Genomic DNA, 24,626 nt, shown 5'->3' on the forward strand with positions numbered 1-24,626 from the left:
CCAAGAGCCTGTGCTTTCTGATCAAGAAAATTCCAGCACATGGTCTGTTTACCAAAGTCAAGGCCAGACAAGGTTCCCAAGCCAAAAGTTGAGCTTGGGCCCTGACAGAAGCCCCTGAAGAGGGACTAGAGTTAATACTAGACCTTTCTGTGACCCATCTCAGCATCCCTGCAAGCCTTCCCTTCTTCCCTGTCTGGGGATGGAGGGCTGGACTCTGCTCCCTTAGTCACCTGCACTTCCCCCTTTGCCTACCCTCCTGTAACAACCCTTCTCGAATCTCTGTGGTGTATGTGAGTAGCTAACACTTCTAATGGCTTTATGACATCAGCTTCCAGCCTCTCCTGCGTGCTCACCCAGGCACACCAAGCAAGTGCTTAGCCCCTGCATGCAGCAGTTGTAAGGATAAGTCAAGGAGGCAGTGGGAGTCTTAGAGGTGGGTTCCTCGGGTTGTCAACTAGTGGGAGACAGTCAGGGTGGCTTCTGCAAGGACAGAGGCATTCATAGGACCATAACCCACATTCCCCACTGTCTGTCCTGAAAGCCTTATAAATGTATTGATGGTTGCTCACCTATCCCAAGGGTGTTTGGTCACATGCCTTTATCTTCTCTGGTGCCTGTATCTGTTACAGTTTGATTACTAAATCACACACACACACACACACACACACACACACACACACACACACATACTGAGTTCACACACTGCAAGCTTGGCTCCTGGTTTGTGGCTCTGGGTGCTGGAGTCTAACTGGGAGGAAGACGGTCACTAAAGACAAGCCCGTGAAGGGTCCCTGGCCTCTTTCTGGTCTGTCTGCTTCCTGGCTGCCACAAGTTCCCACCGCCATCATGACCACTTACCTTCAGGCTCAAAGCAACAGATGTAGGCGAACTGGAGCTGGAACCTCTGAAACCGTGATCCCAAATAAAAACCTTCTTACAGCAGGACAGCCAGCTAACCAAGTCCAGGATGGGAAGGCTCCGTCTGCCATGCTTGGCACACAGCCGCTTCCTGCTGACAGCTCATGGGTCCTATTCAGGCTCTTCCCTGCAGCAGAGACTCTTTCTCCCTTGAACCTCACCCTCTCACCCTCGCCATGCAAGCTCATGACGTAGGGAGTGCTATCCTTGGCACAGCAGGTAGCACAGCCCAGAAGTGCACCTTTTCTCTTTTAGGGACCTTCACTCAGGTGAAGCTAAACCCTTGGCTTCGTTGGAGAAAATAATTTTAAGATAAGCCAGTATGAAGCAGAGTCGGGACTTATTAAAAGGCATCTTTAATCTGGATCTGCAGCGCAGGGGTTAATATCGAGGAGCTGAGAAAGAGAGACACACCAGGGAACTTGGATGTAGGCTTCACAGAGTCAAGCTTAAGTGGCTGTATATAAGATTTTGTGAGCTTTTGGGGCTTGGTGGCTTTAATGGTTGCTAAGAGAGCCCCCCTTCCTCTCTCTCCCTCTCTCTCAACCCTGTTTTCAAAGATTGAAATTATAAGGTGCTCCCAGAAGTGTTGTGAGTGTGATTATGATCCTCTAAGATTAAATCAGAAGTCACTGGGATTACACAGGTGCCTCTGGGCAGGTCCTAGTGCTATAAATGTGGCTTCTAGTGAGGAGCAGAAATTGCAGGTTTACAGCCGGAAAGAGAGAAAGGCCTTCAGCAAATGTTGTTCTTTGTGTTGTTTTTTATTCTCTGCTGGTGAGACTTCCATCAGACTCCACGGTGAGAGAGGCCCCTTTCCATTCTCGCGCTTACGCAATTTTCCCCATCCTGTTAGCCTGCTTCAGGGACTTCTGACAACTTCAGGCAGCTCTCAGGGGTTCATGGCAGGCCTCTCTCACAGTCTTTGTAGAATTAAGCTCCCAGGGGTCCCTAGGATTTGCCCTACCCTCCAGACAGGAGGTGACAGGAGCAAGCCATAGACATGTCTCCCCACACCGGGTGCACCAGCTCCATCAGTTACCTCAGTGGGAGACACCCTCAAATCTCAGACATGTTCATGAAGGATGAGGTCCAGGGAAATTCAGTTTGTTCTTTCTGAGTTCATAGCCAAACTGATGCAGTGGAATTACCTCGTGAGGGTCTGGGCTGGGGTGTGGTAGGCAAGCTAGGGAGCAGCCATAGAAGAGCAGACAAGGAGGCTGGGCTGGGGGTAGCATGTTTGTTGTTGTTGATGATGATGATGGTGAAAGTGATGATGATGAGGGGTGTCTGTGTCTGTGTGTGTGTGTGTGTGTGTGTGTGTGTGTGTGTGTGTGTGTGTGTGTAGACACTGAGACATTCCTCTATTGCACTCAACCTTATTTTTTTTAGATAGAGTCTCTCACTGAACCTGGCGCTCACTGCTTGGCTACACTGGCTGTCCAGCAAGCTCTGGGAATCCTTCTGTTTTTGCCCTGAGCCCAGCACTACGGTTACAGACAATGAGGGACTTGTAATGTCGCTACTGTGACTTTGACCCATGGCCTCTGCTGCCTCTTCAGCAGAGCAAGTGCAGGGAGAGCTGAGAGTGGTACCCAGCATGACATCAGCACCTGCCAGACTGTCATCACCACTACTCTGAATGCTCTGAGTGCTTTAGGATTAATGTTTTCTGACTTCCTGCGTTGGGGGGTGGGGTGGTGTCTAGTAAAGTCCAGGGTTTGACAGCAGGGTTGTCTGGAGACAACAGCAGCAGCCTAGCAGACTCACCTAGCACACTGTAGTACCACAGTCCAGTGAAATGGGAACCCACACCAACACTCTACAGAGCCTAGATTTCAAGGTCTGGACTTGAACAGAGACTGCCTTAATCCTAGTTTTTTTACTTCTGAATAGCTAGCTCCCTTTTAGCCGTGATCAGTTCCTGACATTTCCTTTGGTCTGGCCATGTCAGTAAGCAAGAATTTCACATTGGACATAGATGTCATTCCTTTAGCTCACCATGTATTCCATTCATTCAAGGAAGGATAAGTAAACAGCCACTGTGCGGGGTGCACTGGAGAAGCAGAGATAGAACAGGTGATGTCTAGCTTCAGGGCTTTCTGCTGTAGAACTGACAGTGGAGGAGACTGTGGAACTGAGCGGCGGGACACCAAGGTCTATCAGCCACATCACCTAAGGAATCTATAGTAATTTCCACAGATATAAGTGGGGAAAAAAATGACGATTGAAAGAGGATAGGTGGATGGACATAGATGACAGATGGTGATATGGATATAGCCTAAACTAACCTCAAACATATCATCCTCCTGCCTCCGCTGCCTGAATGCTGGAGATCCTCAGGAAATGAGCTCTGTCTGTTGCTGCTGTCAAACGCTTTGTGCATGGCAAGTGCTCAGTTGGGGTCCCTTCCCTTCTCTCCTAAGAAGTTCCCGGAGCTCAGTCACTGCCTATGGATGGGGGGCCTGAGAGGAAGATTTGTAGGTGGGAGGGGGAAGCAAGCTTGCTGCCTCCTTAGGGTTAGGAGAAGACAGAGAGGGGCGACTTGCTGCTCAGGGGTCAGTTTATCTGATGTTCTCCCAGGTGGCTGTGCGATTCCTGTGATGAAGCGGTCTCTTGTCAGGTGCACTCTTGTGAAAGCTGTTGTCCTGGACCACTCACTCCATCTCCTTACCCTGTTTTGTTTTGTTTTCTTTTCTTTTTCCCCATACTCATCTCCAAGGGCATCCCATACATTTGTCTGCTCAGTTGTCTTCCCTACTAAAATGCACGCTCCTGTTAACAGAGACTCTGTGTTGTTCCCCGCTGGCATCATGTCTCCACTCTGCAAATTATTGCTGAGTTTGACCTTGGCCATATCTTTCAGCTCCCTAGACTCCCTTGGGTCATTTTGATAATTAAATGCACCAACGAGAAGTGACGCTAGGCGCCATGCCCGGCCAGCCTAAAGTTCTCAATCAATCCTATCGGTTGATAAATTAGTTTCTAGTTATCTTCCCAGGATCAGCTGTGTGCAGAGAGCCTCCGTAGCTGCTTGGGGACTCGTTTCACCCTGAGTGGAGCTAGAAATAGAAAACTGTACTAATTAGGGCTATGAACTTGTGGCTTCCCTTCCCAAAGCCAGTGAACTCAAAATCTCTAAGAAAGACCTCGCTTCTCAAATACAACTGCGTGTCGGAGTCCTCGGGGGATTCTTAACAATTATTGATGCCTGGGTCTCACCCCAGAGATTCTGATGTCATTAATGTAGCAGGTGGCTTGAACGTTAGGTTTTTTTTGTTTTTGTTTGTTTAACTCCACAGCTGCTTCTAACCTATATCGGGCTTAGAGCCACTGTGCCACAGATTTCCCCTTCAAAGTCAGTAAGACAAATGTCTATTTATGGTCTAGCAGTTACTGCACCTTCTTAAAAAGAGAAATTTTCTGGAAGACTAGCTCACTTAAAAATTCCATCACTGTGGTCCAGCAGGCCTCCTCTCTTCAGAGATGGCCAAGGTTGAGTTGCAGGCTAGCCTGGACTACATTGCAAGATGTGCCTTGAAAAAGAAAAAGGAAAGGAAGGGAAGGGCACAGGAGGTGTTGACTAAGGTTAAGTCACAGGATGCTAACAGAAAACCTGGGAGGCTCCAGCAGCACAAGCAACTGGGGAAACTGAGGCTAGAAAATCCAAACCAAACTTTTGTTGCTCCCCACTTCTGCTCATGTGTCTACATATCCCAGCCATCGGCCCCTCAGGGTGGCAAGATTAGAGTTGGCTGTTCTAATATATCTCTGAGCAAACAAAACATTTGGTCCTGTCTTTGAACTGTAATAGATGTCAGGGTTCTTGATCTGGACGTTAGGAGGAAAAGGCCCAGAACTGTTATCTGTGTCAGTAAACTCTAGTTGAATTGGAAAACAACCCCATTTTAGTAAAGTGCTTTGAGAAAGCAGCCGGCTCTGTGCTTCTGGTGTCAAGCCATCTAAGAGCAAGGAGAAGTACAGTATACTAAATGAATCAAGCCAGGCACAAAGGGACAAAGCCTGCGTGGCTCCACTTGATAGAAGGACCCTCACAGAGTCGAGCCCTGGCATGGGAAGGGGGAAAGTGGTCACTGGGGGTGGAGGAAAGTAAACAGGGAAATTATCATTTAATGCAGACAGAGTTTCGGTTGAAAAGAACCCTAGAGATGGGCGGTCGTGGTCTGACAACTTTGTATTTTAATGTCACCGAACTGCACACCTAAAAATGGTTGTGATGGTGAATTCAATGGTATGCATCAGCTACCACAATTTAAAATGTTAGTCTACCTCCCAGGCCTGCTGACCCATATGTACAATGGCAGCATGTGTGCTGACACACGTGTGTGATCTCAGCACTTGGGAGGTTCAGACAAGACCTTGTCTCCAAAGTAAGTTGGGGAAGGCGGGAGAGCGGGTTGGTGGGTGGGGGGATGGCCTGATTGCTAGGAGCGGATGAGAAAAAGCCTCGTTCTCAACTATGACTGCACGTTGGAGTCCATTGGGGACTCTTAACAATCACTGATGTCTAAGTCCCCCCCCCAAGTCTCCCATGTCACTGATATGACAGGTAGCTTGAAGAGCAAGATTTTTTTTCTTTTAAGTCTATGTAGGCTTCTAACCTGTAGTAGGTTTGAGAGCCACAGTAAAGAGGACCTGATTTCAGAGCCCAGCACCCTGGAGAAAGCCTGGTGTAGCCACGTGTGTGTTTGTAACCCAGGAACTTTTGGAGGGTAGAGAGACTGCCACATTTTAGCAAGGCTCCAGGGTCCTAGACATGACTGGGGCAGTGAGGAAATGAAGTAACGGCAGACATATGGACACAGAGAAGTGGCTGAGGTCACATGGACTGGGCAGCACCCTGGAAGCTCAGCATAGAGTGGAACAGGGAGTGGGGTTATTGCACACGCTGAACAAGGAGGGGGGTTAGTATATACAGAAATAACAGGACAGGGTTGAAGCTATACAGCTGGGCCAAGGAGACAGGTTTAGCTACCCATGGTAGGAGTGTTCTCTATAGGGGAGCAACCTTCAGGCCATAAACATCTGCAGGGGAAGGAAGCTGTGCTGGCGTTTTCTGCACACACTGTCAACATTCATACATGGACCAAAAGAAGACCCTGCCATCCCTCTGAGCCTCACCCTGGAGCACGGTGGCAGGATTTGCCATTCTCCCATGGGACCGAGGCTAGGGTCCTTGACATGGCCATGCCTATCTCAACAACACATCCTCCACTCCTCATGGGGCCTGAAAAGAGGATCTCAGAGGCTAGGCAGCCACTAGCCTAGCTCCTAAGTTCAATAAGAGATCCTGTCTTGAGAGACAAAGGATGCTAGCAAAGGATACTCTGCTTCCAGCTCTCTGCTTTATAGTGGCTGCCATGTAACAAACCACCACTCCGTGTTCCCAGGAGCTCAGACCAGCCCGCTCTAGCTGCGTGCCTTCCCTGTCGTGACTGTGCCACCCTAAACTGTGAGCCAAGAGAAATCTTTCTTCCAGTCACAGTAATAAGAAAAGTAACAATACGGTGACAAATGAAGCCTAGGGGACTTATAGTCTTTGTGATTTTAGTTAGGATTAAAATAATGGATTTTGTTATGGCATTATTAAAATATTTATTTTAAGTGTGTGTGTGTGTGTGGTGTGTGTGTGTGTGTGTGTGTGTGTGTGTGTGTGTGTGTGTGTGTGTGTGTGTATGGGGCAGGGGTATGCACATGTCTGAAGGCTGTTGCCCAGAGTCTAGATGACAGTGTCAGGTCCCCTGCGGTTGAAGTTAGTGTTAATTGTTAAATGCAAGAGCAGTGCACGCTTGCAACCACTGCACTGTCACTCCAGGTCCTTAATTATGACATTTTTGTTCATGAATATCATCGCACCTTATCATACTTGCCGCCACTGCCTCCCCCGTTGCTCTCCCCTCCTACCTCACTTCCAATGGCTGTTTTTATGCTACATGTGAGCGTGTTTATCTGTAATATACTTAATCTAGGTTCCACATTTGAGGAAAAACATGCAACATTTTGTTATTTTTTCCTTATAGGTCTTCTTCTCTTTCACAGACTCCATGTGCTTTCATGTCATACAGGTATAGATATTTAAATCCGGATTCCACGTATGAGAGAAACAGTATTTGTCTTTCCGTGACTCCTTTATTTTTACATGATGGTCTTTAAACCATCCATTTTTCTGAAAAGTTACATGATTTTATTCGTGTGTGTGTGTCTGTGTTTCTGTGTGTGTCTGTGTCTCTGTGTGTGCACGCACATGTGAAAGCCAGAGGACAACCCCTATTGTTCCTGAGGCACCACCCACTTTGCCCGTAGTGTTTACTTTTCTTTGCTTCTTAGACAGGGTCTTTTCCTGGCCTGGAGTTCCCCGTGTAGCCTAGGTTGCCTGGCCAGAGAGCCCGAGGGCTGCACCTGTCTCCAGCCTCGCAGTGCTGGAAACACGACAGTGCGGCACCACCTCCTCATGTTTGCGTGCCAAGCACTTCACCATGGGAGCCATCTCTCCAGCCCTAATTTTATTCTCCTTTATGGCTGAGTATATCACATTTTCTTTCTTAGTTTGGCTGCTGACAGGCATCTAGACTGGTTCCATCTAGGCTGGCATCTTGGCTATCGTGAGCAGTGCAGCAATAGACACGACGCGCAGGTGTCTCTTTGGTATGCCGACTCAGAGTTGCTCAGATATTTACTGGGGACTGCATGTGTGCTGAGTCTTCTTTAAAAGGTTTCTAATATGCCTCGACGTATGTTAGCACAGCTCTGAGTTACATCCGCAGAAGGAGACTATGGCGGAAGGGCCATATATTTCTGCTTCAGCAGGACCTCTAGAAGCATCTGCTCTTCTAAGTGATCTTTTGATGAGTGCCTACAACAAAGCACTGACCTGTGAAGTACGTCAGCCCACTGCTGGGTTAAGGAGTCTCCCCAGACTGTATGCAAGGCCAGTCACTGCTTCCTAGACAGGCCCGGGTGGGTATTAGAAACCGACAAGAGTCGGTAATCTGCTACTAATATTTAGGTGTTGGCTTATCTAAATGAAGCATCTGTGTCAGCCCCTCCAGCGCTAAGGGGACATTTCAGAAGAAGGGGCGGAAAGCCTGTAAGAGCCAGCGGGCGGGGAGGAGTGCTCTGAAGTGCTGTCTTCTGCCTGTGACGTGGCCCATGGCACTTGCCAATTAGGATCTGCACAAGGCAGGGCCTGTCAGCCTCTGATACACCTAGGGAAGCGGGGCTCATGTTTCCAGTTAATACCTGCTGAGAGAGGAGGGAGACGTTTTCTTCAGTCGTGTGGCCATCAGTAAATTATTCACGCCCTAATCAATAAGCACTTACTCATGCAAGCAACCCTAATGAAACTCAGTGCATCATAAAAAGTGATAAAAGAAGGCATTTAAAAAGTAGGAAGGAGTGTTCCTCTTTCTCCACATCCTCGCCAGCATGTGGTGTCACTTGAATTATTGATCTTAGCCATTCTGATGGTTGTAAGATGGAATCTCAGAGTCGTTTTTATTTGCATTTCCCTGATGACTAAAGACATTGAGCGTTTCTTTAAGTGTTTCTCAGCCATTCAGTATTCCTCTGTTGAGAATTCACTGTTTAGTTCTGAACCCCAGTTCTCATTTGGGTTATTTGGTTTGGTGGTGTTTAATTTCTTGAGTTCTTTATATATTTTGGATATTAGACCTTTGTCAGATGTAGGGTTGGTGAAGATCTTTTCCCAGTCTGTAGGCTGTTGCTTTGTTCTGTTGAAAGTGTCTCCTGCCTTCATCTGATGGGAATGCAAACTTGTACAATCACTTTGGAAATCTATCTGGCGCTTTCTCAGGAAACTGGGAATAGGGCTTCCTCAAGACCCAGCTATTCCACTCCTTGGAATATACCCAGAAAATGCTCCACCACACAACAAGGACATATGTTCAATCATGTTCATAGAAGCCTTATTCATAATAGTCAGAACATGGAAACAGCCTGAATGTCCCTCAGTTGAAGAATGGATAAAGAAACTGTGGTACATTTACACTATGAAATACTGCTCAGTTATTAAAAACAGGGAAATCTCAAAATTTGTGAACAAATGGATGGAACTAGAAATTATCATACTGGGTGAGTTAACCCAGAAGCAGGAAGACTCACATGGTATATACTCACTTATAATTGGGCACTAGCCCAAAAGGCATGTCCCATGAAAGTCTTCACTTACCAGGAGATTGGGACAGATGTGAGGACATCTCACTGGGACTCTAGGTAAGACAAATATAGGAGATGGGGAAATAGAAGGACCCAGAGGGTCCTAGAAACCTACAAGAAGAACATCATGACGGGTGGATCAGGGCCCAGGAGTGTTTGTTCAAACTATTGCACTAACCAAAGACAATACAAGTAGTTAACAGCGAACCCTACTCTGATCTAGCTAATGGACAAGACATTCTCCACAGTTATGTGGAGAGCGGGGACTGACTCTGACATGAACTCTGGTGCCCCATATTTGACCACCTCCTCTAGGTGGGGAGGCCTGATGGCACTCAAAGAAAGAATAAGCAGGTTACCAAGATGAGACTTGATAGCCTATGACCATATAGAGGGGGAGGAGGTCCCCCTCGGTCATAGACCTAGGGGAGGGGAATAGGGTAAAAGCAGGAGGGAGGAAGGATCGCAAGGATACAAGTGATAGGATAACATTTATGAATAAATTAATAAAATAAAATATAAAAAATTTTTAAAGTAGGAAGGAGCCAGGCAGTAGTGGCGCACACCTTTAATCCCAGCACTTGGGAGGCAGAGGCAGGCAGATAGCTGTGAGTTCGAGGCCAGCCTGGTCTACAAAGCAAGTCCAGGATAGTCAGAGAACCCCTGTCCCGAAAAACCAAAAAAAAAAAAAAAAAAAAAGAGGGAAGGAGACTTGGGAAGAGGAAGAAGTAAGAGGGGATGAGAGAGGAATATGAGCAAAGTACAATATATACACGTATGAAGTTGTCTACAGATTTTTAAAAGAAATACATTTCAGGGAAGCAGGGGTGGGGAGAGGGGTCTAGGTGCTCACTGTGGGAGTGACTAAAGTTTTATTCATGAGGAAGGTAGTCCTGCTCACACCTGTAAGGGATTATGGTCACTCTGTCATAAAGGGCCTGTTAGGCTAGGGCAGGAAAGGCATGCAGAGCAAGCCGACTTGGAGCCCAACTGCCCAGTGTAGCTTGCTGGCGCAGTGACAGCCCATCGAGCTAGAGCAATATGGATCCAGGCTATTCTGAGTCCCCACACAGGCAGCAGGGAGGGCCGCCCCCTGCTCCCTGTGGGAACACTCAGAGCTTTAATTACACCTTCTGTCTAGATCGACCGGGGCCGCAATTACACTCTGCACAGGGCAGCTGCGGCTAGATCACTCCCCAAACACTTTGAAGCTGTTGAAAGCAAAACCTTCTCTGGTTCTACGCGCTCAAAAAGGACAGCAAATGGCCTGGTGGGAACAGCTGCAGAAGCACATGCTCTGTCCAGCGACCGTCTCTGGGCTCCCACGGTGCCTCCAGAGTCCTCCTTGGCCACCGAAGGATGATGGGTCAACAGCAGATAAGACAGTCCATAGGAGCCTCACCAGCCCTGCTGCACACTGAGAGGCGGGCAGGGGGACCTGCTCGAGTCTTGGGTTCTTGTGTACTCAGAGCAGTGATTCTTCTCAGTCCCAGCCTGTGACCCCTGCCTGAAGGTCGTGCCCTCCCACTGCGCAGTAGGCATCAACCTGTCACCCACCCCTTCAGCCAGCCTTTCAGTGCACACGTGCCGCCCAGAAAGACAACTGTTGGGCAGGCTTCGCACAGATGGAGCCGCAGGTGGGAGGACCTCCCTCTCACTGGTGTATGATGAGCCTTGCTGAGTAATCAAGTCACATGCCTCGATATTTTCAGGATTTCTTTTTCTAGAAAGTACTGAATGTCACCCACCCATCAACAAGGACCCCTCTTTTGGAATCAAGTCATCAATATGGAGTCATGGGTCCCACCCCCCACCACCACCACCACCCCCGCCCCACCCCCACCCCAGACTTCCACCAGTCAGCTCTCTAATGTTTATCCAGGAAGGATTCCCCAACCCCAGTGCTTCCTTATAGAACCCAGGATCACCAGCTGGGTGAATCCACAAGGGGCTGGGCCCTCCCCCATCAATCACTGATTAAGAAAATGCCCTACAGGCTTGCCTGCAGCCCAGTCTTCTGAAGGCATTTTTTTCAGTTGAGGTTCCTGTCTTTCAAATGCTAGTCAAACTGACATCAAACAAGCCAGCATAACGCCCTCAAAGGCACTTTAATCTGGATGCTGTCTAGCTGGAGATAGCATCAGATCCCACAGGGAGGGCTAAGTGCCACCAAAGTGTCCCCACTTTGATGCCAGCACCAAGTCCTAGAACTTCTGACCAGCAAGCTGTCAATCTGGGTTCCCATGACCCCTCTTTGAGCTGGCTGACTTGATAGAGTGGTTCACAGGACTCCGACGCATCTGCAGGTTGAATTTTAAAGAACACAGATGAGGACGGGCAAAAGGGTGGGATATGGTGAAGGAGGCACAGTACTTGTAAGCCTTCTCTGGGCACACTACCTTCAAGGAAACCCCCACCTCCACGACCCGTCCTTGTGTAGAAAGGCAACCAGACCAAGGGGGCGGGGGAAGTAGGACAGATGCTCACAGACTGCATGAGGCACCCGGGTTCTTCCTGATCCCTCTGCAGTCTGCTTATTTCCAATTTGTGGAGTAGGAACCCTCAAAAATAAGGGATGCCTTTATAGCCAGTTATGGACAGGGATAGATCTGAGAGTGTCTTCATGGTCAACTCCAAGAGGGTAAGGTGCAGGGAAATTAGAGCTGTTGTTAGCTACCCTGGGTGTGAAGGATTCCAGGTGCTATGGCCTGACTTGGGAAGTAGGATATGTCAGCATACGACAGTGTCACAGGCATCTTCCTCAATCCAGCCTTTCCCCCACCTGCCCTGGGCCTGCTCTTTGGTCTTTGCTGGATCAGTGTAGACAGTTCAGACTAACACATCAGAAGCTCCCGGTAGTTCCTATGGGCTTCCTCATTTTTCATTTGCTTTGACTTAAGTCTATGATATTCTTCATTTTAGAACAAAGAAAGTTTCAGTGCAAAACTGGGAACAACAGAAAATAGCAAGACCAACCCCAGAATTTCCCATGGGCCCCCTGGTCTTAACTTTTACCTACAAATGGGTCTGTGATTTTCCTTCAGTGATGAACTATTCTGGGAAATCCACACAGACAATCTGGTTTCGTCGTCAGGCCCAGTTTCTGAGTTACGCAGAGGACAAGTTCTGTGTTGCCTGAATACATTGCCCTGTCTGTGCATAAAAGATCACCGCCATGTGCAGTTAGCACCAAGTCCATCCCAGAATATGTAGTATGGCACAGTGACCCAAGTATCTATCCTTTAAGACTCTGTAGAATCCCCAGGAGTCCCTGGACCTACAGAAGCCCTGGCTGCCCTGTGGCTCTGGCTACTTTGGTGGGTGCATCATGTGCTTGTATCTGTTAAAATACAGCAAGGACCTGCCTAGCACCTGGGTTCGAGCATCGTTAATTCTCATCGTCTGTATAAATGCTACTGGCTCAGTTTCAAATCCATGGCTACTCCCCAGAGTCAGCCACCAGACAAATGCAATGCCAGTGTTTTATGATGACGGTTGATGTCATTATAGGAACTTGAGCGTGGCTCCTATTAACCAGTGTGGGCAGACACTGGGGTGTGGAAAACCATTCCTTCCCAAATGGTGATACTCTGGATCCCTCCCTGCCACAAAGACGAATCTTGGGGCCTCATAAGTTCCCCACACCTATGATCAAGAGAAGAGGAACAAGGAAAGAAGGGGTTCTGGAGGTGCTCCAATCCTCTCTGGGAGGGAGACCAAGAAGGAAGGGGGAGCAGTGTCTGCAGAGCTCTGCCTGGTAATAGAGGGCACTTTGTCTTTTAGGGTTATCTGTCAGAAGGGTTGGTGACAAAGTGGTACCGCTCTCCGAGACTGCTCCTGTCCCCGAACAACTACACAAAAGCCATCGACATGTGGGCCGCTGGCTGCATCCTGGCAGAGATGCTCACGGGGAAGATGCTCTTCGCTGGTAAGTTGCTAACCAAGGCCATGTGCTTCCTTCTCAGAATTGTTCAAACTGTACAAAACACTCATCAAGCACAAAACATGTTCATCTTTTGCCTAAATGGCTTTTGTTGTTGTTGTTGTTGTTGTTGTTGTTGTTGGGTTTTTGTTTTTTGTTTTGTTTGGGTTTTTTTTTTTTGCATTTTATGACACTTCTTGCATTTCATACAAAAATACTATAAAAGCTCAAATTAGCCTTAGAGCACAGGACTTTTGCAGTTAACTAGCCATTTTGCTATGGTCTGAAGCCACCACTACTTCAGGGTGTACTATTAAAAAGTGGAGTCAGTGGTCTGCGGGAATAATACTCCTGAGTTCCCAAAGCAGTCCCCTCACCTCTTCCGCCATGTAAGGATATGGCAGGAGTGCACCGTTCATAAGAAACAAGCCCTGCACTGGTCGTTGTATCTGCCAATGCCTCCATTGGGGGCTTCTCAGCCTCCAGAGCTTTAATGAACAAATGTTTGTGGTGTATAAGCCTAGGTCTAGGTCTAGGGTATTTTGTTATAGCAGTTCAAGTGAACTAAATCCCAGTTGTACGCCAACACCTCCAGATTACATGCTAAAAACACCTGCTCAGTATTTTCAGGCTCCTCCTCCTCCTCTCAGATGCTGTGTCCCATCCCCTGTCCTGTAGCCCTGCAGTAACCCATTGCTTCTTTAATCTACTTTCCTCACCTTGACACAAAATACAAAAGCCCTTCTCTGCTTGCTTGGGAAACTCCCACTGATGCCTTCTTTGTGTCTCACCCTCCCTCGTGGCTTTGCTAACGGCCCAGGCAGTCACCCATCCCCTTGGCTCTCCCAGGGTACCTCACCCTCACTCTTGCTCCTGCTCCTTGCCTGGAGGAGTGTTTGCATCCTCCACTTACATTTCTCCTCTTGTTTCTCCTCACCTCTGTAGCTCATCTCTGTCATTCCCTATCGCTGTGACAAAGTACCTGATGTAAACACCCTGAGGGCTTAACTTTGACTCCGTGTCAGAGGTGTCAGCTACTGTTCAGCTGGCTGCAATCATCCAGACCTCTGGCAAGGCAGAAATGTCATGTGGGAAGGCAGTGGGGGTGGGGGGGGGGGTGAGAAGCTGAAGAAAGAGAGGGGGAAGGAGGGAGGGAGGAAGAGAGAGAGAGAGACTGCATGCCCACAGTAAACTACTTCCTGCAAGTAGCACTCACCACCTCCTGCTTCCGTTGTGAATGCTTTGGTGCATTAGGCTATTGATGACCAGATGGCCTCCACATAGTGGCCATAGACGCTGTGTGCACCCACACCACAGGCCTGACTGTCCTTACCCCGTTTATCCTCATCCTGCTGTGCTGGCTAGAGCAACTGTCCCCTGCTCCTGCTCTGACTCTGGGCCCTGGGTTCAAATCGTCTACCTCCGTCTCCAGCCAGGTCAGCAGCTGCTTCTCACTCTCCTGTTTCCTCTGTCTGGGAGCCCTCCAACCTCCCCTAGTTCCCACGCATTTGCACAGTCGATGTTTGTCCTGCCTCGTGAGATTGTAAGATAGCCTTGGCACCACTGGCTATAGTGTCAGAGAAACAAGGCAGTGCACAGCTGACCTCCATGTGCTCAGGTAGATGGTGACACTCAGAGCTTTGTCACAAGGCAGCAGCTAGGAAGGTTGTCTCTGACCCCAAGGACACAACAGCAGGGAAGAAAGAGCTCACAACAGGAGTACCTTGCTCCCAGTTTTCAATGGTTCCTTAGTAAACTCAGAATGCTAATGTGCCTCTCTCAGGTGACATCTGTCGCCACTGGACAGCACATCCATGAGGACTCATGTCGTTGGCTTCTCTGGCAAATTCATGTTCCCCAGCTCCAGAAAGCAGCGGAAGCCGAGGTTTATCATACATTTGCCATGAGCTGGCACCCCTGGTGCGCCACCGGAATGGGCTCCTTTTTACCAGTCATTCCAAATGTCAGATGTCATCCTTCTTCTATAAGGAGCTGGAAGAGAGATGATGGGCAGCCAGCTCTACCTCCTGGGCTCACTGGCTCCAGGTTCCTGCCCTTTTGTCCACTGTATAAATTGTGAAATGCTACCAGCTGCCTCTGATAGGACACAGTTGCTCCCTAGCGGGAGGTAGGGACTAGGAGCTAGGAGGTGACTCCAGACTCGGGGCCATGTAGTCCTGGTCTTTTGTCACAGAGGGGAGGAGTCAGGGTCTACAGAGCAGTGACTTGCTCATCACTGACCTGGTCTCCTGGAATGATCCTAAAATGCTCATCCAGGGAGGACAGCCCACAAGAGGCTTCTAGAGACTCTATAGAGACAGGGAGAGGCCAGAAGTATCTCTTTAAGGGACTTCCCAAAGCTCTCAAAAACTTCAAAGCCCACCCCTAGTGACACACCTCCAACAAGGCCACACCTCCTAACCCTTCCAATCAGTTCCACCTCCTGGTGACTGGTGACTGGTGACTGGCCTATGGGCAGCCATTCTCAATCAAGCCACTACAGTACCAACACTTAGCTATTGAAGGATGCGTGAATAGATGAGTGGATGCTTCTTCTTCAGAGCTGGCAGGAGCCACCTTCCTCCCCGTGTCTACACAGGGTGTGTGCTCACAGGGGCCTTCCAAACCCGACTATTATTCCCTACTTTCTTGCTCCTGAGAGTTTTCTGAGTGGGGTCCTCCCTCCGTGGAAAGCGTACAGAGACGGCCCATCGTATCTTTATCATTGTTTCCTTCCCCAGCCTAGCAGAGAGCGTGCAAAGCCATAGCCTGGCTGCTCCCCTTAACTTAGCACCAGCTGACTCAGCCCACGTGAGAACCTGCTCCATGGGTGCTTGGTGCTGTCCGAATCGATGGATGAGCCTCTGGCAGAATTAGATGCAAGCCTGGATGAGTTACTGCCCTCACCACCGTGACAGGATACATGACAGAGACGCCTTAAGGAAGCAGAAGTTTGTGTCGGCTTATAGTGTCCCGACAGGGAAGGCTTGGTGGCTGTCCTGGTCGGTAGCAGCGACCCCTTATTGCACAGCTGGTTAGCGTCTCTGTGGTGGACAGGAAGCCGAGAGCTCAGGTCTGAAGGGGGGCTGTTGACCACAAGGCCTTCCTGCCTTGGCCTGTGTCAACCAGGTAAGCCCTAAATCACAAACATCTGCAAACAGTACTACTGATGGGACTCCAATGGTTCACATACATGAGCCCATGAGGGACATTTTGTTTTCAACCATAAGAAATCCCTGCCTTTTACATTTCACAAAGTCAAGCCCAGAGACAACAGGCACCCTGTACTGGCCACACACTAGTCAGCAGTTGAGTGAATATTAAGACCCGAGTCCCTTGGCTTTGAGCCTGATGCTGCACAGTGCCCCATGGTGTCCTCTAGCCAGCTGGATCTGTTCTGAAACAACCACATATGCAGCCGTCCAGGGAAACAGCTTACCCGTGTGGTGTTTGTCTCCCCAGGGGCTCACGAGCTGGAGCAGATGCAGCTTATCCTAGAGAGCATCCCTGTGGTCCGGGAGGAGGACAAGGAGGAGTTGCTCAGGGTTATGCCATCCTTCGTCAACAGCACGTGGGAGGTGAAGAGGCCGCTGCGCAAGCTGCTCCCTGATGTCAACAGTGAAGGTACCTGAGCCTGGGGGGTGGGGGGAGAGGGAGGCGGTGGCGCACCATCCTAAGAGGCTGGGTTCTGCCTCCATCTTGTGGAGCAGGGGCAAGGGTAGGCGGGCCTCCATCCAAGGAGCAGAACGCTGGCTAGGATTCAGACCTCAAGCACCTCTGGCAACAGGAGTTTTTCCTAGCTACAAGGCTCAAAAAGCTTCACGGTTTAGAACACTTAGGTGTTTAGATTTGGGGTTTAGGGGTTCACACCCAGAAGGGAGTATAAAAATATTTTACAGATCAAAAAAATACCTGAAATTCAAAAGAAGATTCGGGTGGCAAACACTCCGGATTAGGGACAGTCAACCTTTGCTTTCAGCATGTAGATTCCTGGCCACAAGGCAGCCCCTGAGGCAGTCACTAGTGGGCAGTGTGCTCCTCTTCTTGTCTGATCCCCTTATTATGTGCTCTCCCCTGGAGGCTTTGATGTAGCAGAGAGAACACTAGCATCCTCAGCCTCAGGGCTAGACTGATGCTCAATTCCCGGTTCCCACCGACTAGCAGGCTCTATGTTATTTGGGGTATCAACGCCTCTACCTCCCTTCCACCAACCCCTTAACCCTGGGTAAGAGAAAGAGTTAGTGGAGAGAGGGGGTGTAAACCACTTTATTTCTCCCAGCTGTTTAGGGTCAATGGCTCCTTTTGGGGGCCATACCAATCTCCGTCAACAGCAAACACAACAAGCAGTCTCCCCTGAGCTGTTGAGTTGAGATGTTTGTTTCTGTCTTTCTCCAAGTCGGCCATGCTGTCCGTCTCCCCGAACTACTACACACCACGCACTACAGGCCACATGCTGCACTTTCTCTCTTAGAGTGCCCCTATTTACCTCAGAGTCCTAGACCACACTCTGCATGAGACAATTATGAGTTGTGGACAAACTAAAGCCCAAACTAAAATCCCACACTTGGAATTCAAACAGAAACATGTTTACATAACGTAACTGAGTTTACAAAGAAACCAGAACTTCTATCACAGACTACCTAACTGTAAAATAGACCTGGTAACACCTCAGAGCATGTATCAGTCAGCTTTCCCCTGGACTGTGACAAAATACGTGAGAGCTAAAAAGGAGGAAGGGTTCATTCAGCTCACAGTCTCTGAGTTCCAGTCACTTGGCCCCTTGGTTTCTGGGTCTGTGGGAATCTGAACATCATGTCTGGGGCACATGAGAGAGCAAAGCTGCTTGTGTCATGAGCCAGGAACAAGAGGAGGGGGCAGGTATGCACACAAGGGCATGAGCAAGCCACCAATAGTACACATCCCTGAAGAATACACCCCCAGGGACCCACTGAGGATCCACTTCCTCTAATCTGACCTCACGGTCTCTTCTGATGGCTATGTTCACAGGTGAGGTCAGAGCCCTCCTGATCCAGACACTTTCAAATAGGCCTCTTTCTCTCTCTCTGAATATCACTGGTCTGGGGACCCAACCTTTTAACACCCATCTTTGGGGGACATTTCCAATCCAAACCACAATGGGGTGGTTGTAACAGTTAAGTAATGAGAGCTCAGCAAAGCCTGTGGTGTAAAAGAGTCATTCTGTAGGTTGCATGTGCTGTTTCCTCAGGGCTCTCACATAGAGGCGGGATACAACCTCAACCAGCAGTAAGAGAGATCCAAAGTCCCAATGGCTTGAGTCAGATGTATTTCTTATTGGAGAAAAAAAGAAGGGTCCTGTCACATAATAATCTGATGGCAAGTGGCCTGGACCAATATGGTAGATTTGCTCTACAAGGTCACTCAGGCAGTCGGACACCTCTTATAATGCTGCCAGCATAGTATGTGGCCCTCCTCCCCCAGAGAAAAGTGGGAAGACAGAAGCAGTGCTTAGCTCTAAGAATTCTGGACGGTGAATCTCTGTAAGTTCAAAGCCAGCCTGGTCTACAAAGTGAGTCCAGGACAGCCAGGTGTCTATCACACAGAGAAACCCTGTCTTGAAAAACCAAAAAATTAAAAATTAAAACTCTGGATCTGGATTTTGTTGCCTATCCTGTTCCTCTCTCAGTTTGACAGGAGAAGCACGTGACCTTTATGACTGGCTTTTGCTCCCTACAGCCATTGACTTTCTGGAGAAGATCCTGACCTTTAACCCCATGGACCGCTTAACAGCTGAGATGGGGCTGCAGCATCCCTACATGAGCCCTTATTCATGCCCTGAGGATGAGCCCACCTCACAACACCCCTTTCGCATTGAAGACGAGATTGACGATATCGTGCTGATGTCTGCCAGTCAGAGCCAGCTCTCCAACTGGGACAGGTGCGTGTCCCTGATTCTCTCAGTTTCCTTTGCCACCGGTCCTCCGTGACCTCTGTTTTTCAGATTGTATATTGCATTCGGTACTTTCCCCAGATTAGTTCCCCGCCTCTCCTGTCCCCAAACCTGCCCAGTGAGTAGCCAGTTAGGTGCTGCCCACATGGGTCAGGGACTTGCGCTCTGTAGAGCAATGACCCCAGCTTTCCTTGACACCTTAAGACCACTGACACAGGGCTCAGTGCCCACAGGGGTGAGTGTTAGTGAACGCCTGCCATAGTATCTCGTGAACAGTGGCTGGAATTTTTCTCCTAGAGTGTGCTAGGCAACCACTCTGCCACTGGACTGCATTTTCCATCAAGATTTTGCCCTTGGACGGCCAAATATGACACCGCAAAGAGATAAAAAGAGTACAGGATTCCCTGTCACAAAACATTTCTCCCTTTGCACATCATTCACGCCTCCTGTGAGTGCCCTTGAAGGAGGCTCCGTCATTATTATTGTCCATGAGGAAGCTACAGCTTAGAGAGGTTACGACATTGGCATCATTTTATATAGCAAACCAGTGTGGGGCCATCCCAAACTGTCCTGGTGTCCCACACTGCTAAGCTTCACTTGGTTTCAGGATCCTTGACTAGTGTCAGTATTGGAGAAAAGTAGCTTGTTTGTTTTTGGTTTTGTTTTTGTTTTTGTTTTCAAACCGTTGCTGCAGGAATAGTACTGATCTCATAGATCCTTTCCTGTCCTGGCTTCCTCAGGTCAGGCACTGGGGCACCACCATCTGCTAATGTCTGGAGGCAGCACCAGTTTAGAAAGAGCAGTGTGCCAGCAGGGCAGGGGTGCTTAGCTGCATCAGCTCCAAGGGGGCTAACTGGGAGCCCCACTACCAGGGGAATGTGGCAGCTTGTTACCTAAGTGACAGATAGACACACACACACAAAAAAAATGTTTTCAGTCATTTGACAGATGACAGGTTTCAAATTGAGGGGGTGCAAAGAGGGGGCAGGGCAGCATTATTTGGGGCAGGTTTGCTAGCTTCTTGTCGTCAGCAAATGGAGATTAATAGACTCTTCTGCCAGCCTCACGCTGGGGCTGCTCTAGGCTGTGGATCTTAAACGTGTGACCGCCCCCCCTCCCGTGCCACAGAATTCAAGGCACACAATGTTGGATTGACACCAAGGAAGACTGTGGCAGGGAACCTGCAGTCACCAAGCTGGACATTGCCGCTTCTGGGCTTCCCCATCACATATGCACAAAGGACCCGTGTGATAACATCCATGGCACTGCTGCAGTGACATTCCCCTTTGTGGCATGCTACTTTTATCATCTTTAAGGCCATGATGGTAAAAAAAAAAAAAAAACTAAGTCCCCTCCAGATTGCTGCAAAGGTAATAGATGATAGACAGCCAGCACTTGGGGCTTCCTGCCTCTTCTTCCTAGAAACCCCTGCAATTTCAAGAGCACTCTGGGAAAGGGCGATGCTGAACTCTGAGAGTCATGCCTTACCTTAATGGTGTCCCTAGAAGGTGAGCAGCTCGAGCCTTTTCCCTGCCTCACCAGCCAGAGGGAGAGTACCCCCATAGTCCATGGGCTGCGGCTGCCTAGTCCTGGCTTGGTCCAATTGTCCCGTGTGAGCTCTGGCTCAGCATGCAGCTGGCCAGGACCTGGCACCTTGTCTGTGCTCCCCATCCGAGCACCTGGCACAAGAAGGAGGCTCAAGCCAGAGCTGAGAGCCAGCCGCCTGCCTGCCCATCTGCCCTTCATTTGCTCTTAGTTATGCAATTTCACTCTCCTTGGCTACAGGGCAGTCAGCAGAGGGCAGAATTCCAACCATCTTTGCCCCCCCCCCCCTTGGTGGTGTCTGGGATCTTTCTTTGGGCCCCCCACCTGCTCTCCTTGCAGGCAAGGTGCTACAGGGCACCTGTCCAGATGCATCATGGCAGAGGCTGTCAGGCCTGGCTACATCTTAGAACCCCCTGCGAGCAGTCTCATAAACATGCCCAGGCAGAGCCATCTAGACCTACTGATCCAGAACATTGGTCGTGGGCTGGTACTTCTTTTTCATCCTCCGGCTGTGATTCAGATCTGAGCCAGGATTAGGAAGCACCTCGGTTTGCCAGTCCAAGTGGGGTCCAGGGATTATCAGCAGCTACAGGGAGTCTGCTAGGAATGCAGAATCCCAGGCCCTGGGCAGAGCTGCAGGGTCCCTTTTCAGCAGTTTAACAAGACCCCATGTTATCATAGGAGCCACGCAGGTGAACTTCTTAGAAAGTTCCATAAGGATGGCCGTTGTGTTCTTTTGTTCACAAGTCTATCGTGGAATGTCTGCACACAGTGAGTGTTCAAGAAAGATGTCGACCCTTAAAGATTATGAAGGCCAACTCAGGGATCAGCCTCCCCCCTCCTCTCCCCCCCTCCTCGCTTCCCCTCCTCCCAGCCCTTGAAGCTCTCTCTCCTGCACCATCACCCTCCCACCTGGAGGGGTAACAGTATCTGCACTTTAGGGACTAGAAAGTGGACTTGTGAATGCTGGGCAGGGATTAGGTGATTTGGCGCCGCATTCATCCTTGGTGTACCATTATGCTTCCATTCGCACCCTTGCAGGTATCCTGTGAGCCTGTCGTCAGATCTGGAGTGGCGGCCTGACCGGTGCCAGGATGCCAGCGAGGTGCAGCGCGACCCGCGCGCCGGCTCTGCACCGTTGGCCGAGGATGTTCAGGTAGACCCACGCAAGGACTCACAGAGCAGCTCTGAGCGCTTCCTGGAGCAGTCGCACTCGTCCATGGAGCGCGCCTTCGAGGCCGACTACGGGCGCTCCTGCGACTACAAGGTGGGGTCGCCATCCTACCTGGACAAGCTGCTGTGGCGCGACAAGCCCCACCACTACTCGGAACCCAAGCTCATCCTGGACCTGTCGCACTGGAAGCAGGCAGCCAGCACGCCCCCCACGGCTGCGGTAGCAGCAGACCCGGTGTCACGTGAGGATGAGCCAGCCAGCCTCTTCCTGGAGATTGCGCAGTGGGTCAAGAGCACGCAAAGTGGCCCTGAGCGCGCCAGTCCTCCCCCTGATGCCCCAGAGCCGCATCTCTCTGCCTCGCCCCGGGGACACCCGACACCTATCGATGGGGGTGCGAGTCCCCAGTTCGACTTAGACGTATTCATCTCGCGTGCTCTAAAGCTCTGCACCAAACCTGAGGACCTACCGGAAAACAAACTGGGTGACCTGAATGGTGCGTGCATCTCTGAGCACCCTGGCGACCTCGTGCAGACAGAGGCCTTCTCCAAAGAAAGGTGGTGAACACAGAAGGGGTGCGGGAGAACTCCCGGAGCAAGAGGACACCCACAAAGCTGGACTGTTGCCTTGCTCCCCTAGTACTTCTTCAACCCCTCTCTGCAGCATCGGGGTTCATAAGAACACACGAGGAGCCGGCGAGCGAGAAGAATGTCCATTTCTTAAGCTGCCTTAATAACTAGCCTTTAACCTCTGGGAGTGGGTCTGAACAGAGCCTGGCTGGGAGCTAGCACTTTCCCATCGTCGGGAAGGCCTGTGTTTTATAAGTGACAGTGTGCAGGACAGAAAGGGATCTTGGGCAGCAGTCGGGGCAGAAACAGCTTGCAGACGTAGTTTCCAAGCCACGGGACCCACCTAGTCTCAAATGGACATATGGGCCCAGAGAAGCCATGATGACTTAGGACCACAGGCCTAGCCAATGTCAAGGTAGTCTGAAGCCCTGGCTCCTGCCCACTGGACCAGTCAGTGTCTGACCACTGTGTAAGGTCTTCCTCCACTGGGGTCTCTATGGGTTTTTGGTCAGAATACTTGGTCCCGAGTGTTTCTCACTGCTCCTTACCCTCTGTCCCATCCATTCCTTTAATTTAGAGCAACGTTTCCTGTATTCTGAAACTGGAAACAGGACCCATTTCTTTCTCCTGTCACCTGACATATTTCGATGACTCCTCAAGTGTTTAAATGTGTCCACCTGCCGCCTCCCTGCATTCGCCCCCACTCAGCCTAGTCTGAAGTTGTAGCTTCAGAGCAGAGCAGTTTAGTCATCTCCTCGGCCTGCGTGTACAGCCGCCTCCTGCATGTCCTGTGCACTTTCCTGACCCAACATAGCACAGCCTCCGTGCCCCAGCGGATGTCACACATGGGTGAGTTGGAAGACAGCAATTCCAAGAATCCCTCTTGTCCAACCCTCAGCATCCCACCCACCCCACCCACATACACACAGCTCTCTCCAAGCCTGCGTAGGGACCAAGTGTTCTTGGCACAAACTGCTCATTTGCAGGAAAAGCAATAAGGTGTTTTCCATAGAAACAAATGAGTTAGGAAGGAAGCCTCCACAGAGGGCCCATCATCCTTCACTAACATTGCCCTTGGTCACGATCATCCATTTAGTCCTAGCCAAGAGTGAACCCTAAGGGAGTGGCCTGAGAGCTAGCAACCTTGTGGACAAGAACCCCAGGGAGACTAACTAGGTGTTTAAAAAAAAGGGGTGCCAACCTCAGGGGTCCTGAAGAGTCAGCGCTCAATGTGGAAAACCCAAGACAAAGGGATTCAAAGTAGCCATGCCCTCATAGCTTAGGTTGAGATGAACTCGGAGTCCAAAGCCCCCTACAGAAACATGGGGTCAGGGGATGGGAGAGAGGGAGGTGATGACACCAACAGACCCCAGTCTGTCCCAGAACACTCTGCCACTGGGATCTATCCCCCCCCTACCCCTGCCAACATCCCAAAGATACCCACAGGAAGTCTAGCTAGGCTGTTGAGAGATCTCCTTGGGCTATGCTCCATCCTCACTTAGCAGCACCTTAAATCTAGCTAACTATGATTTATATATTGAAACCTACAATGCGTTAGAAGCTTCTATTTTAAAACACTTAATCACGCTGACCAGTTTTTAAGTGGAAAATATGTAACTATAAAGTGCTTAGGTTTTAGTTTTATTTCTTTAAAAAAAAAAATGCAGTGCACACCACTCCTTATGTGCCATTTGTCCTCAGAAAGAAGCTTTACTTTTTAAGTAAAGGGACATGCTGCTGACTGACCAGGAGTTCACAGAGAATTGTTATAACTATTCATGTTCTTAAAAGAATCTGTTAAATATTATTCAACTTGATCTGGATAAGCCAAATAAACTTTTATTGGGACATACATTGATCATTACTTGGCATCTTACCGGACCCTATCTTTTTTTTTTTTTCTTTTTTTTTCTTTTTTTTTTTTTTTTTTTTTTTTTGGTTTTTCGAGACAGGGTCTCTCTGTGTTATCTTTGACTGTCCTGGATTCACATAGCTTTGACTGTGCTGGCCTCAAACTCACAGCAATCTGCCTGCCTCTGCCTCCCAAGTGCTGGAATTAAAGGCGTGCGCCACCATGCCTGCCTTAGAACCCTATCTTTTACCATAGTTGAGTCATGAGCACCTTGATGGCTTCTCCTTGCACCATGAAGGCCAGTGTTTGCAGGGGTGAAGATGGAGCTGCAGGGGGAGGTGTCTAGGAGTCTACACACGTGTGCTCAGAATTAGCTGCTGCAACCTGGTGCCTGTATTGTGGATTTCTGCCGTCTGGTGTCCACTCCAAACCTCTGGTCAGGGATGGTCCTTATCGTCATAGAAGGCTCTCAACACCATGAATTTACAGAGAACAAACTTGTCTCAAAAGCCACCTGAGCCACA

General features: G+C 49.5%; 1 protein-coding gene across 5 annotated transcripts in view; it reads left to right on the forward strand.

The window, feature by feature from the left end:
- The window catches only part of MAPK4 (mitogen-activated protein kinase 4), a 138,620-nt gene extending 114,518 nt beyond the window's left edge, over nucleotides 1-24,102 (forward strand). For all 5 annotated transcript variants that reach the window (XM_084781038.1, XM_084781036.1, XM_084781040.1 and 2 more), the window contains exons 3-6: nucleotides 12,898-13,042; nucleotides 16,499-16,660; nucleotides 18,752-18,953; nucleotides 21,552-24,102. In XM_084781038.1, coding sequence (XP_084637164.1) covers nucleotides 12,898-13,042; nucleotides 16,499-16,660; nucleotides 18,752-18,953; nucleotides 21,552-22,245 — 1,203 coding nt within the window. In that variant the 3' untranslated portion in view covers nucleotides 22,246-24,102. The remainder of the gene's footprint in view (nucleotides 1-12,897; nucleotides 13,043-16,498; nucleotides 16,661-18,751; nucleotides 18,954-21,551) is intronic.
- The last annotated feature ends 524 nt before the right edge of the window (nucleotides 24,103-24,626 follow it).

This window comes from Acomys minous (genome assembly GCF_964271855.1).
Source record: "Acomys minous genome assembly, chromosome: 4".
Taxonomy (NCBI): Eukaryota; Metazoa; Chordata; class Mammalia; order Rodentia; family Muridae; genus Acomys; species Acomys minous.